This window comes from Buteo buteo, chromosome 9, assembly GCF_964188355.1.
Source record: "Buteo buteo chromosome 9, bButBut1.hap1.1, whole genome shotgun sequence".
In the NCBI taxonomy this organism is placed as follows: Eukaryota; Metazoa; Chordata; class Aves; order Accipitriformes; family Accipitridae; genus Buteo; species Buteo buteo.
This window is the reverse complement of record NC_134179.1, coordinates 33,674,073-33,689,950: the sequence shown is the minus strand read 5'-3', so window position 1 is coordinate 33,689,950 and position 15,878 is coordinate 33,674,073. Positions and strand designations below refer to the sequence as shown.

General features: G+C 40.2%; 1 protein-coding gene across 10 annotated transcripts in view; it reads left to right on the top strand.

Annotated features, from left to right (window-relative positions):
- LOC142034537 (SAM and SH3 domain-containing protein 1-like) overlaps positions 1 to 15,603 on the top strand; it is a 570,133-nt gene extending 554,530 nt beyond the window's left edge. For all 10 annotated transcript variants that reach the window (XM_075036016.1, XM_075036015.1, XM_075036017.1 and 7 more), the window contains 4 exons: positions 2,140 to 2,253; positions 9,081 to 10,219; positions 10,793 to 10,924; positions 11,749 to 15,603. In XM_075036016.1, the coding sequence (XP_074892117.1) occupies positions 2,140 to 2,253; positions 9,081 to 10,219; positions 10,793 to 10,924; positions 11,749 to 12,009 (1,646 nt within the window). In that variant the 3' untranslated portion in view covers positions 12,010 to 15,603. The remainder of the gene's footprint in view (positions 1 to 2,139; positions 2,254 to 9,080; positions 10,220 to 10,792; positions 10,925 to 11,748) is intronic.
- The last annotated feature ends 275 nt before the right edge of the window (positions 15,604 to 15,878 follow it).

The following is a 15,878-nucleotide window of genomic DNA, read 5'->3' as shown; positions in this document are numbered from 1 at the left end:
ATACATCAGTCAAGTGCAAGGAGTGAAAGGCAGTGACCCACCGATCTAAGGTGCAGCAGTGCAGTTCTGCCTGTTGTACAGATGGTCTCAGGCAAGTGATTGCAAAGATGAGGGAAAGCAGAGTAAGCCATGGCATTCAAGTTCAATGGCGTTTTTGCCACGCAGGAGGAAGCAGGGCTGTGCCATCCAAGCAGTAGTCATGGTAGAGTAGAATCATTTGTAAAGCAAGTGTAACTTGAGACAGGAATTTAGATGCACTCAATACCTAGTTGCAGCACTCAATTTCCCCTTTGTCCCTAAGTCTTAGCAGAAGTTTGGTATCCCACCAAACAGAATCAGTGGAACGGATTGTATGAGGGCTTTCTCAGCTGTTTCTGTGCAAAATCCTATCTTTTAGCTTAAATTGCCATAGCAGCCATTTAAACAGCTGCTTATTAAGTGGGCAGTGCTTAATTCTGTTAGAGAGATGTGTGGTTAGTATCTCTAGATAGTGCTGTGTGGTCCGAGCTTTCACTGACACGTAGCTTTCTTGTTCATTTCATTTCATTTCCCAAAGAAGCATCCACACTTTCTCCGCCCTCCTCTACCCCCTAGTAAAACTGCAGTTTCAAAATTAGATTCTTTTCACTTATATCAGAGTTGCTTTTCGTCACCTAATATGAGCTCCTTTTCATTATTTGCAGACCTATTTAGAATGCTCACTTCCCTGAAGTAATATTTTTTTTTAGGGCCCTTCAATTTTGGTTTGAAAACTTGAGGAACTATGTGATGTGGTGGTTGGAAAGTATAAATTCCAGCTCCAAGTCAGGGTGATGAGGAGAAAGAGAAGTGGGGACCAGACAGCTGGAACCTGGGAGGGACAACAGCACTTAGTTCCACCCCATAATTACCTTTCATGTGCTGAGAATAGGAATTGGAATAACCATTTCTGACATTTTATTGCAGGGAAAAAAGACAGAGCATAGGCTGTATTCTTCCATCATGAAGTTGGTTTTCTGTATCTTCAGCTCCAGATTTAGTTTCTTTACAAAATATGATTTCTGACCAAACATTCTGGGTAAATTCCTGGAATCCAGCCTCTGCAGCCTGGATGGACCACACTTGAGTGTTGGCCCTTTGCACAGACAAAGGAAGGAAGGAATTTTTAGCACTAGCCTCTCCCTTGTCCCTTCCCCCTTTGTCAGGGGGCAGTATCTAACTTTGCCAGACCCACTCTTGATCCTTCCTCTTGGTCCTTTCTGGAATGTAGATCAGGGTTAGGATTTTACTCTTTTTTCACTTGATTTGGTTCTTTTCGGTGCTTTTTGCTTCTGTTTTGGGTGTTGGGGTTTTTTTTTTAAGTCTTAGGAAGAACTTGACACCATCATTTAAATAAATTTCCATGGTTGTAAGTTGCAGGACTTGGCCCCAAGGTAGTTGAGGTGCACACACGGTCCATTCTGCTTTCATTATGTATCACACTGCTCCCTCACACTCATGCTGAGGCTGTTGCTTAATCCTTTACCAAACGGGATGAATGTTTCCAACATTTGTGATGGCTGTTCCTAATGCTCACTCTTTTCTAAAACAGTGGTGTGATACAATTAATACAACAGCGAAGATCATAGAATAGTTTAGGTTGGAAAAGACCTTTAAGATCATCAAGTCCAACCGTTAACCTAACACTGCCAAGTCCACCGCTAAACCATGTCCCTACGCACCACATCTACATGTCTTTTAAATACTTCCAGGGATGGTGACTCAACTGTTTCCCAGGGCAGCCTGTTCCAGTGCTTGATGCCCCTTTCGGTGAAGAAATTTTTCCTAATATCCAATCTAAACCTTCCCTGGCACAACTTGAGGCTATTTCCTCTTGTCTTATCGCTTGTTACTTTGGAGAAAAGACTGACCCCCACCTCACTACAACCTCCTTTCAGGTAGCTGTAGAGAGCAATAAGGTCTCCCCTCAGGCTCCTTTTCTCCAGGCTAAAAAAAACCAGTTCCCTCAGCTGCTCCTCATAAGACTTGTGCTCCAGACCCTTCACCAGCTTCGTTGCCCTTCTTTGGACATGCAAGATAGTGGTGTTGGAAATGGAAGGTTGAGAAGTTCAGCCGGATTTTCTGTTTGCCTGTTTTTCACTGTATTCTCACATCCTCTAGGTAACAGCGACCAGTCAGGATCTCAGGAGAAACTTCTCATTGAAGGCCAAGGCCTAACCGGATGCTCTCCTCGGGATTCTGGCTGCTACGAAAGCAGTGAAAACCTGGAGAATGGTAATGGTCACAGCAACGAGCCTTATTATCCCTGCAGCCTTTTTTCAGTAGATAACTTCATATACGTTCTGCTCCTGTTCCTAGCTAACACAAGCTACTTCATACTTGACTTGCTCCTTTGCTCTGATTGCCTCTTTCCCTCTTGGCTTGAGCCATTGGTTTTCATTGCTACTGTTTCTAATGTATTTAATTGTGTTGGTAAGGAAATAGATCACGTTTCACAAATCATCTTTCTTTTGTGATCTAAGGCAACAGGCACTCTCACGGCCATTCCCTGCCTTCTCCACTCCCTATCATATTCTCGTGCAACCGTGCCTCATGAGGCTTGCACTACTTATACTCCAACAGCCCATGTCTAAGTGACCACTGGCAATGGAGAAGTCACTGAGCTCCACTGAAATTAGGAAGATTTCTTCTAAACCCATACAAAAACCATTTAGAAAGTGTTCTCTGTTTTAGGCCATATTTTTGTGTTTGCTTAGGTTGAATGTTGCATTCTCCTCCAATCAGAAGCCAACTGCAGAGATTTAGGACTTTTTAGTATATGAACACTAGCAAGTTAAATTAATTGAGAAGTTGGTAAGGAAATAAACTATGAAAAAAAAATGCTTATGATCTCAATTCTCATTACCTTAGCTTGCATCAGTGAAAGGTGATGCACTGAAAAATTACCAAGACAGATGATAATAGAGATTGCTCTCTCTGTTCTGAAGAAATCAGGTGGTTGTGCTGATGGAGCATGCTTTACTTGAGGGATCATGTAAACTTGTCATTAGGGATGAAATATTAAAATATGAAATTGGTTTCAGTTTGGCATTATCACTCCAAGCATTTGAGCCATGGCTTGGCCTCAGACCGCCTGGTTTCATCGCTAACATCCAGCATAAACAGGAAACCAAGAACAGCATAAATAGAGATACTGTACACCCCTTATAGTGGCTGTTTTTCCAATTTAAAATATGAGCTAAAGATCTTTCTCTAAGTATGTGCATCTTCTGTCAGTCTGCCACTCAGAAATAACCATTTATTGAAGAAAATTGCAATTTGCTTTGAAGCTGAATACCTGAAATCAACAGTACACTAAATTCCTGAAAGCAGAGATATTTTTTTTCTTGAACATGAATCCCAATACAGTAGGCATGCTGGAATATAATCATAGCTAAATATATGGCATATGTGACAATTTGCTTTCCTTTTTATTTCTAAGTACCATCATAATGATAACTGTAGCACTGAAGTTAAATTGCTGCCTGTACATTTTCCTTATTTTAACAACATAATAAAATCTTTAGAAAGCAATTGTCATTGCCTGTCTGCTTAGATACTTACATTTAAACTAATATTTCTATGTGAGTTTTGCAGAATGTGAAATACCACTGATTATTTTTTATATTGCTTTTCATGTATGACTTGCTGCATTTCTGCATCATTTTTGCTCACAAATGCATTTAGTGCTTGTTTTGAAAACCATTATGAAAAGAACATTTGGTACGGGATTCATTCAGAGAGTTTGTCAAGGCTGGTTAATCTCAAATGTGCTCCACCTTCTTTGCAAAGTTCATGGACCATAGTTGTTTATATGCATGTTGTTTTCAAAATACATTGGATTCTCATCTGTTAAAATAAGGATAATCATTTATCTAGTATAAACACTTCATAAAGGGGAAATGCATTCTGAGAAGAAATTGGTCTTCAGATTTTCTGGGGAATGGTTATAGATAATATTTTGATGACTAGTATAGTGTCCTCTTTTGGGCTAGTACTGGACCTTTTGGCATCAGTTCAAGGTTTCAGAGATGCTCTTAGATTTTGGCTAGAAAATGGTTTGCTATGTACTGTGGTACTGGTACAGATGTATCTTTTTTAGGTACTTCTCAGGGTCCCACTGCAGAAATATTTGGGTATTCTCATAGGTATCCACAATGTACTTACAGCAGCACTGTGATTTTATTCTGATTTACAGAGAGCAAGGAGCATACAGTTTGTGAACTATTCAGTGTTACATAGGAAGAACATAAGAGCAGAAAGCAACCATCCATGATCCGGCCATTAGTCCATATAGTCCAGTCCTCATTTTGAAACAAGGCAGAGAGAGCAGGCTCTCCTTTAGACTTCTGACAACAGTGCAGTTATTGGGCTTGTTTTGCCTGCAAGCGTCATCCGTCTGAGACGCATTTGGAAACGTTATCAGAAATCTAGTTCTCACAGGACTGACCAAAAGCAGATAGCTAGAGAACATTACAGGAACAGAGCAAGCATATTGGATGCTTCCCAGGGTACTCTTGGGGAATGAATCATTTAAGGACTTCAGTAATTGGGTACTGTTCCCTGGCATTCATCCATTTTCCTGAAACTGTTTTTCTTTATGAACAACCCTGGTCTTCCTTAGAACCTCCATACCTAGTAGTGTCCATGTATAGACCTCCGTCATACTCCTTCCCAAGTCATCTCTTTTCTAGTCTGAGAAGGCCTGTTAATTATTCCTTATAGGTCATTCATGTCCCTGATCATGCCTGGCTTCTTTGCACCTTTTCTTGTTGTGCTGTATAGCTTTTTTAAGGTGAGAGGGGATGTGAAGAGATCAGAATTGCACACGCAATGCACAGAGCTGAAGCAGACAAACCATGGCTTCATCAGGTGGGATAAGGGTGTTTCTGATTTGTTCAGAAACTGAAGCCCAGAGTGCCAAGTAGGCATCCTAAGCACTTAAGCGTTCAGTGCTAATTAGTCAGAAAAGGAAGCAACAGAACAGGTGGCCACATTGCCTAATGTAATGTGCATTTCTACTAGTTTGTAGTCAGTAAAAAAAAGCAATGAGGCTGGGATTGTCTACTGTGCCATCATCTTTTTTGTGTCAACAGAGCTGTTTGAAATGCATGCAAAATATAGCCACAGAAAGCAATGCTGAAATGAAGTTGTTAAACTCTGGGATCTGGACAGGCCACTGAATGCATTGTGTCTGGTTTGGAGTACTTAGATTTCTGAGGATGGTATTCCATACAGAAAAAAGTACTCAGACAAACACTGAAAATTTGTTGCTATAGCTCTGGTACCTCTGGAAATATTCCCCAAGACAATCTTCTTCTGAGGTGGATAGTGACAGGGAATTGAAAACTTCCTTCTCTGTATTCTAACAACAAGAAGTATCATGAGAGGTGGACAGTGCTTTGTCTAATAAAAACTGGACCGTAATGTTAAACAAAAGAGTTGAAGTATGCCTGTAGCTTGAACTGAACCTGGAAACAGTATAAACTTTCCATTTGTTTTGTGTAAGGACCACCTTTGTTATCTTAGTTTTCACCCAGACACCTGTGTCCTTCTGCTCACGTTTAAATTAGAGATGCTACTGTGTTTGACAGCACTATGAAAGGCATTAGACTGCCTAGCTGTACCAGGGAATCATAAGAATGAATTATTATCAAAAATGCTAACGTTAAAAACGTGTGTTAAACCTTGCTAGCTATACACTTTAACCCTTGTAGGTTTTTTCAGGGTTTTTTCCGAGATAGGGATGGAATGTTACATTTGTGGACATTGTTTATATAGCTGTTCACTTTAGAATACAACTTAAAAACATATTTAGAAGTCTGTTTTCAGGAAATATTACCCTCCTTTCTTAATGTCTCAGAAACACAATGAAGTTACACCTGCCAGTCAGGAGGAGGGAAGGAATAGCTAGAAGAAGAGAAATCACAGCTGCCCTCCTGATACTGCTCTTGACTTAAATCTATGTAAGAGAAATCACATTCTGAACCCCTGTCCTTTGTACAAAACAGTAGCATTGAACCCAGCACTTTTTCTAAACCATCTTGAAGCAGAGATCTTAAAGAGTGCATGTTCAGTTATGTATTTTATAGGCAAAATGTTTTGAACTTTCTCCCATTCTCTCCACATTTGTTTGTTTTATGGAAAACGGGGCTGGAACAAACTAAAGATTTGATTTTACTTTCCCCAATTTTTCTTTTCTCGTTTTTCTTGGTATTTGCTTCTTCCTTTTCCTATTTCCTATTTCTTCTTTTTTCCATTCCCAGGCTACTGGCTTTATACAGACATGTCCCATTTCTAAAGAAATGAAATGTTGTTTGCTAGATACCCTTATGGCCTCAGTAAGAGCTTATATTGCACAGTAGTAGCATTTCTTGCAACTTTTCTTTCAGTGTTGAGGTTCCCGAGTGTCTTTTCCTAAAACCAGTATAACCCCTGATCAATATTTCAGATTAAAAAGAACATACATGGATTTTGTTATGTGAGCTGTGACAGCAAGCCCCAGACAATATGGTGAATTACTACACAAGTCAGGCATGTACTAGCAAATATGAATAATGAAAAGAGAACACTCCTTTCCATACTCATTACATATTGACATTAGTGCCTGAAGGCACTAAAAAATGAATGTAACATTTCTTACACATGTCTTTTTAATGTGGTTGAAAGTTATTTTCAGAAGGTGGTGGCCTAGCTCCATGGAAAGATGCAGGCAGAGAAGTCTTCCTGCTACTTCTCTGAGCTACCTGAACTCAAGGGAGCCAACTTAATGTGTGATGTCTCTTTATTAGCTTGAGTTGGACTGTGAACCATACAGGTTCTGAGAAAGGAGTTCCTGTATGTTTGCATTCATCCTTGTAGGCACGCCTTGATTTTAGATGGAATAACCTTTCTGGCATACCAGTAAATGTAACCAACTTTTTTTGAGGGGAATGTTTTCCTTATTTCTCTTTAAATATAACCTCCATTTTCTTTGCTAGTGTCCTGGTTTCAGCTGGGATAGAGTTAACTGTCTTCCTAGTAGCTGGTGCAGTGCTATGTTTTGAGTTCAGTATGTGAAGAATGTTGATAACACTGATGTTTGCAGTTGTTGCTCAGTAGTGTTTAGACTATAGTCAAGGATTTTTCAGCTTCTCATGCCCAGCCAGGGCACCTGACCCAAACTGGCCAATGGTGTATTCCATACCATGGGACGTCCCATCTAGTTTAGGAACTGGGAAGGGGGGGGCAGGGAATCGCCGCTCGGGGACTGGCTGGGTGTCGGTAGGCGGGTGGTGAGCAATTGCCCTGCGCATCATTTGTACATTTCAATCCTTTTATTACTACTGTTGTCATTTTATTAGTGTTATCATTATCATTATTAGTTTCTTCTTTTCTGTTCTATTAAACCGTTCTTATCTCAACCCAGGAGTTTTACTTCTTTTCCTGATTTTCTCCCCCATCCCACTGGATGGGGGGGGAGTGAGTGAGCGGCTGCGTGGTGCTTAGTTGCTGGCTGGGGTTAAACCACGACAGCTAGTTTTCTGGATACTTTGGTTTTTAAAATCCTTGAATAGAGAGAGAGGCAAGAGAGAGCGAGCAAGCTATTTCTCTTTTAGGTTAAACAGTTTCTTTCATTCATATTCAAAGCAAGCAGTGTATGTTATTCAAAAGCCAAGCATTGAGCTTCTTTCAGGATAAAGATTTGAAGGCAAGCTGTATGAGAAGAAAGCATCTATTGCTTAAAAGTACACCAGATTAACTTAGTTCTAATGAAGTTAGCAAAACTTCTCAGATCTCTAAAAGTAACTGGTTCTTTAATTGGCAGCTATCAATTGCCTGTTATTACAGACTTTCGATACCATTTAGCCAAACCTATTGGTTTGGGGTTTTTGGTGGGGGTTTTTTGTTTGTTTTTTTTCCACTGGAAAAAGAAATTTCAAGCTTTATTTATCTACCCTGATTTTAGAAAGCTTACTGTACATGGGGGAAAGTATCGCTGTCACCCTGAAAACAATAAGTATTCAGGATGTGCATTGCATTCTGAGAGGTCGTCTGCTTTGAGACAACTTTACTTCTGTCTTGTTAAAAAGAAAATTTTAAAAAAATCTATGCAGTATTTGAGAAATGACCTTGCATTTCATACTAATGAATACTCCAGTGAGCTCAGTCCCTTTGATCAGAATTTTTCTGTCTGATGGACTCCACTATTTAAAATCAGTGGTGCATATCTCATAAAAATATCAAATAAAGCTTACAAAGAACATGTGTTCATATTGATTCATGTTATCTCGTCTTAAGTCGTTATAATAAAACACCATGTCTCTAAGACCTTCCACTTCAATAAAACACTATGGCATGGGAATAACACTAAGATTAGTCACACTTGAAACTGCCTTCTGAAACACTTCTCCATCTCATAGTATAAGACCTTTTTCCATAAAACTCTGCTGTCCCTAAAAGTAACTTTATAAAGGTACTGGTGCAAAACCAGTCTTCCAACACTTTTTTGCTCTCTGGTTCACCATTGTGAATAGTTTGCTGCTTATTTAAAAAATGAAATAACACTATTGGTACACTTTGTCATTAAAATGAATAAACAGGATCTTTTTTAAAACAAACAAACAAACAAAAAACCTTTCCTAAGCAATCTAGTAAACTTCATTAGAAGGTGAACATAATTATCAATATCCTAAGCAATTTAGAAAAGTGGGAAAAAATTGTAGGTCTTTTGAGTTATGTCTGTGTGGAGTCAAACCAGTTCATACAGTGGGTATAGCGTATCAGTTCTAACTAGGATATTTCTACACTGAAAAAGGTTTAAATGAGCTAAACCTCGAATCTCTGCAAACTGGGGAGTAGGAAGGATACTAAGTATTTTAAATGCATTTTCCTTACACGGTCACATTTACCAGTTCCTCATTAATAAAGCTGAAGCTCACAAATTCATATACTTAAAATGGCACTGAGTTCGTCTACATTTAGGGTTAACAAAAAGGGAGTAAATAATTTTGTTTGCATCCATTAGATGCATTGCAGATTATTTTTTTTTTAATGGTGGATTGTAATTTATTTGCTTCAAGGTAAAACTCGAAGGACCTGTCTTCTGCCCTCAAAATCAGCAAGTGAGCATAGCTTTAAGGACTTCAGCAGAAACCAGCTATCAAATTATCCTACTCTTCCACTGACCAAGTCAATAGAAACTCTACAGCAAGGGGAAAAAGAAAGCCGGCTCAGTTGTGCACATCATGCTCTGAAGAGCTCTGTCAAACCTCCAGCTGTTACGGGTCTGAAGAAGAACCGTAGAAGTTTACCAGTTGCTGTCTGTCGGAGCTATGAAACTCTGGATGGCCCCCAGGGTGTAGATACATGGCCAAGATCTCACTCGCTGGATGATCTCCAGGGAGAATCCAATGTTAACCTACAGGACGCTAGCAAGGAAGTAGGTTCTTTTCCTCAGGATTCACTGGATAGAGCAAAAAAGGCAACTGGCTCTGCCCTGCCGCCTCAGTCTCATGGAGGCAGCTGTATGGCAGATGACTTGATGGCTAAGCAGGGTAAAGGAGCTGCTAGTTCTCAGAAGGGAAGAGCTAAGGAATTGGACTGCTCTGTAATGGAGACTGCAGGTGGAAGGCCTGCTCCGTATCCCCTGAAAAACTGTGAAGCTCAGCCTGCCTTAGTGACACATCTTGCAACAAGGACGCCTCTGGAAATGCAAAGTAAAGGCTTTCATGACCTTGCACGGGCTGATTATGCTCCAGTCCTCAAGGGAGGTCTAGAAGCTGAGCAAAAAGGCGCAAATGAGGCAAGAATGCAACCAAAAAATCCTTCTCAGCCACCACCTGTCCCTGCCAAAAAATGCCGAGAACGCCTTTCTAATGGATTATATCATCCTCCCATGACGGCAAGTGGGAACCACTCAAGTCCAGAAGCACCATGTTTGCCAGTAAAAAAGACCAGCTCATCCACTCCCATTGAGTGTCATGGAGTACCTGTCCATAGGACATCTTCAGAACAGGAGCCCAGTACCCCTCCTAGCCCACTGCCACCCTGGCTGTCGGAGCTCCCAGAGACTGCTAGTGTTCAGCAGCATGTGATAAAGCTAGGTCCTGCTTCAGCGAGGAAGGTCTCTTGTAGCAGGGGAATGGATCTGGAAATGGTAATAGAAAACAAGTTGCAGTCTGAAGACATTGATCTTACTGAAGAACCATACTCTGACAAGGTAAGTGGAGTACACTGCTTCAGCATTTTTCTTCTACTAGCATTCCAAGGGATAGTCTTTCATTTATTGTATCTGTTTTATTTTTGTGAGTAACCAGCCTAGATAAACCATAAATCATTAGGACATTAGACATTCTGTAACTATGTTTGTCTTTACTATCAGGCCTTATGCCTAAAGTAACCCTTGTGTTGTGGGGGAACTGAGAAATCCCAGACTTATTCCAAACCTTCATCTTTTCAGGCCACTAGTACCTCGGTGGCACTGGGCATGGAAATGTGTCTTTCTCTGCTAGTGTGGGGAAGTAGAGCTGAAAAAGGAAGTCATGATTAGATTTTATGCATCCAAGAAAATCTGAATTGATAGCACAGTGATTAGGACATCTTTGGGGGAAGGAAGGAGTCCTAAGGTCTAGTCCTTCCTTTAAGGATTGCTTTTTCAGTTTCTGTGGAATCTCGAGGAAAGCTCCTTCTTGCTCCCATCCTGCACTTCTCTTTATGTTTGCATGAATTGGTCTGTATTGATACACTTTGTTCATCTATCCTCTTTCCTTTGTGTCTGGCTGGCAACATTCAGCATGGTCGCTGTGGCATTCCTGAGGCTTTGGTACAGAGGTACTCTGAAGACTTAGACCAGCCTGAAAAGGATGTTGCCACAAATATGGACCAAATCCGGGTAAAGCAGCTGAGGAAGCAGCATCGCATGGCAGTGAGTATTTCCATAAACCAAATTTTCTTATTTATGAGCTGACATTTAAAAAGGACTGACTGCTGGTAAAGGGAGATACCTGCGAAGTCCTGGTACAAAATTGCTCCCTGTGTTCACCCAGCAGGTACAACGTAGGTAGGGGTACTACAGGGGCAGGAGGTACCTCCCCCTGTCCCAAAGGAGGACAGTTAGTAGGGGAAAGGAGAGCAATAGCCCTCTCTCTTGACTGAATAGTAGTCTTGAAAGTCTAAGCAGACTGCACGCAGTGGTAACAGAGACTTGCTCACTAAGGGTGGCATGTATTAAATGCTTCTGTATTGAAAGATTTTACACTCCTTTTTCATTTCTTAAACTATACTATTGTCCACTCCTCCTTAGCAAAAGCAGGAGGGGGAAACCGTCAAAAGCTTTCATGGCTTTTTATAAGAGAACTTGGTCTGTCTGAGGAGGTAATAGGCAAAATTGGTCTTCTCTTGCCTTACTGAGAAATTAATAGATCCCCCTGGAAAGTCTTGTCACTGGGTATTTTTTACTGATGTCAGACTAATTCAGAATGGCACATGATGGTTGCCCAAGCAGCTGGATACTTCCCACTGCATCTGCATTGCCAAATTTCTTGCTGTTGCTCCTGTGCCAAGTAATCTTAGCCTTTCAACCCACACCACTCTCATACTGACAAATGTGACATGAGAGAAGTTGAAACATCTGCTATGAAATTCTACCAGTTTGGAAGAAAAAAAAAAAAAAAAAGAAAACATGCTGTAAAACAAGCTGTTATGTTTAACATTAAAGGTTCTTTTCTTTCTTTTTTCTTTACTGTCCAGATTCCAAGTGGAGGTCTCACTGAAATTTGCCGAAAACCTGTATCCCCAGGACTTATCACCTCTGTATCTGACTGGCTGATTTCCATTGGTCTACCTATGTATTCCAGCCTGCTCACAGAAGCAGGATTCAATACACTGAGAAAAGTGCCTTCTCTGTCACAAACTTGCCTTCAAGAAGCTGGCATTACAGAGGAAAGGCACATAAGCAAGCTCCTGGCAGCGGCAAGACTCTTCAAACCCCTTGATCCAGAGGCAATTTAACGTGCTCCATAGTGTGGCATTGCCTGGTCTAGAATCCACTGCTTCTTCCTGCACCAGTGTTGCTCTAATTACTTCACATAGCTAAAGGGATCAAGGAAGTGGCTTCCAAGGACAGGCAGATATCTTCTTCAAAGGATAAGAAATGTTTCTATTGCAGTCTTTGGCAGCTGAAGGAGAAGAGAAGCAACCACCAGGTAACACAGATGTGGTACTTCCCTCCCCCCTCGCTCCCCCGTAAAGTATTCTTATTTCATAAAGTGCACAGGGTTGGCCTGAGAATCAGACAGCTTCACAAAATTAAGGGACCCTTACACATTTTCCTCAAGTTTGTGAAAGTAATACCAGTAATAGGCCCTGTTTCTGTGGAGAGCTTCTTAGGTTGGGGGTCTTCTGTACATCAGGTTCCAGGTACCTGGAGTCAGTCCTAAAGACCAGGTATAAGCCAAGGTGCAAATTCCAGTAGAAGCTGTTTGGCAAATGCCTTTTGTTTATTTTAGCAGTCTAGAGCTAAACACAACCCCCATCCCGGTCATCTTCGCTGTTGCTTGGTATAGGTCCCAGTATGCCACAAAGCCTTTAGCTAGGCCAAAGTTAATGGACTGGAATTAGTTTTCAGTATGGTCTGTCTCTGTCACTCCAGTGCAACTAACCCATGGAGAGTCAGAAGGCTTCCTTTTATTTGTACAGAGCTGAGGTCATTTTTATAACTGCTTTCTAGCAATCAGCTTTTTATTTGCCTTAAAATAAGCTTTTAAGCAGTTACCTAGTGTTCACTTACCTGTATTCATGTTTCCCAAGCCTTGTTTCAACCTGTCACCCTTAAGCTGCACTTAGGGTGATTTCCAGCTGAAGTAGCTTCTATAAAATGCCTCATCATAACACCTTCTGTGTTGTAGAGATGCTTTTACAAATGCAGGTTTATGCTAGGTTTTGGTTGTCAGGCTAACTTCTTGTTCACTACAGTCTGCGTTTACTGTTGTTACTAAACTGTTCCAAGATATACTGCCTTGTATATATGTAACTGCTTTTCATTTTAATCATATTCTGTGTACTGTGTTATATTGTCAATCATTACGCTGCAGCTTTGACTTGGTATCCTGACCATATCGATTCCAAACAGTGGGTTTCTGCAAATGAAAATTCACTTGTGGGAGATCAAATGCGTTGAAAAAGCAAATTGTGTCCCATAGAAATCACCACATCCATTACATGGATGAAAAAAATCCTATATAGTCTTATGAATTACACTGTGATTTTACAACAGTTGATATCCCTCATGACTGTGTTAATGTTACACTCTCACTGGAAGAGAGCATTGTTCTGGCATATGTAGTTAACCATTTTTCCATTATGTAATGATATTTTTCTGCCTAAATCCATGTAAAACGTTCCATTTGCATATGTGGCTAATGACAGATGTTATTTTTCTATATGGGTACACATTTTATATACCAAATACAGATTATCATGAATAGCACGTAACTAGCTTTTTCTTTGGGGTCTATATGGTGTGTCTTTCAGCTTCTTGTAGTGCAAACGCTCCATGGAAGACAGAGCAAGCGTACTCCGGCAGGTAAAGGGAGATAGTATAGAAACCTGGGCACAGGCCAGCGTGTGTGGCTGTTTCCAATATCAGTTCTGACATCAACTTCTTGTGTAAAACCAGACAAGGCACTTCACTATTTGGTGCCTCAGTTATCCCAGCCTCATACTGAACTAATGACACTTTTTGTGATAAAATGCTCTCAGACTGATGAATGAAAAATTGTGGTTACACCATGATTCCTTACTATATATGGTCCTTTCATGGTCATGTTTTAAGTCAGATGAATTATGCGTTTTAATACAGATGATAATTAATTTGGCTCCTGGTGGAATTGGTAGGTGTGAGGTTTGCTTTCCTTGTTTCATATTTCACCACTGTCTACTGCACACCATCATGTGAAGGCAAGTAATTCACTAATGTAACTTGAAATTGTTCTCAAGCAAAGCTCCTCCGGATCTGTTTCTGTAATGTTCTCCCTGGTGTGTGGATAATCAGCATGTTCTAATATGACAGCATCAGGAAACATACAGCATAGGTGTTTTGCACAGCTGGTGAAAATAAAAAAAAAAAAAAGAAAAGAAAAAAATTGGACAAAAAAAATCAAGTGTTTTTTTAATAATGATGATTTGTCTGTTGTTCCTCTCTGAGGCTTACATGGTGACTATCAGTAAGCAGGAGATGGAAAGAGTATTGAGACTTCCTGGGATTCCTGGCAGGGGCCAGAACTGAGTAGAAGTAAGTAGACAGCAGCTATACTGGAGCAAGAGAAAAGTCCAAGCTGGCTATATGCAATAAAAAAGGAGACAAATTTCCTCGTATTGCAGGGAAGGCAAGTCACATAATACAGCTGTCCTGTACTAATTACCTTCCCCTCTCTTAATGACAGAAGAATAATTACAGAAATAAGCTGAACCTGTGTGCCAAACGCTCTTTGTAAATCGGTAATTTCTAAATGATTGTGTAGCCCAGGGAAACCAAATCACATCCATCAGGACTAGAGTGAGCAGTTTGAGATTTGTGAGTTTTAATAGTTGCTTTGTTTTTCTTTTTAAGACTCTGCTCTGTGGTCTTACTTGAATTACCATTTTAGTTTATATTTTAATCTAAAAAAAAGCCTTAAGCTTCTCAGTGTTTGAGCTTCCCTGCTGTGGTTTCAGTGACCTGTGGCATTCCCCAAGCAGGTGAGGCGGAGTGGTATGAGAGCCATAACCTCTTACATTTTCTTGCAACCATTCAGTGCTCTAAGCAAAAGTTGACTTGTTAACTCTTGGGAAGCATGAAAGAAACCTGCTGCTGGAATCCTAATCTCCTCTGCTCAGGCTAACGATGTTAAGTATCTATCCATCGTACTGTTGTAACTCAAACAGCTATTTAACAATAGAAGCAGCAAGCCCAAAATATTACTGAATGCCGTCATAACCATAAGCTTTGATCAATAACCCTCTGTTACTACCCAGGTGGCAATGATGCCTGTAGTTCCCTGTGCTCTCTTATGACCGTGGCTTTGAATGCAAACTGGGGGCACGATCAGAAGCATTAAACATTGCATTATTCAAACAGGTCATCATCTCTAAGAGCAGCAAGAGTGGTTGATTCACCAAGTCACAGCTGTGCAGTTGTACTGTATTATTTTTAGAATAAATAATACTTTTGGTCCAAGATACTTTTATCTTTAATTGACACCCTCTGAGGAATCAAAACTGTCAAGCAAGTTATGTAACAACTAACAAAGTTGCACTTTCTGTATATGAAATCAATATTTAAATAACTTATTTTTCTCCATTTGCTGTTCTTAAATGATGTAAGTAGCTGTAATATACCAGTACTCAATATGTCCTGCAGTTTGCTTCAACCCAAGAAAGCTGTGTATTGTAAAGAAAAAAAAAAAAAGAAAAAACAAAATATGAATGTGTAAAGATTATTGTGCTGTTTTCATTTAGCAAAAAAAATGGTTGACAAAAGGGTTTTCCTGTGTATCAAAACTTGTCTATAATTATATGTCATACTGTTCATAGATAAAAAGTAAATAAATTTCTTTGGTCTCTCTCTTTTTTTGGTCCTTTTTTAATTTAGCTAACAGGTCTTCTGTTTACTGGTCTGGTAGCAGTGTCCAGCTATGTAATTTCTTGGCTTGTATCCCAGGCCCTCTCCCTGCAGCTTACCAAGCCTGTAGTTCCTCACTTTGTAAAGCACTCTCAACATGTATCTACAGCAGGAGAAAAACGTTTTAAAAAAGAGATTAAAAGCCCTGATAATCCAGGACTAGAAGCAGCCCTCAAAATATGATTGTATTGGATGTGGATCATGACTGTCCAAACTTTGT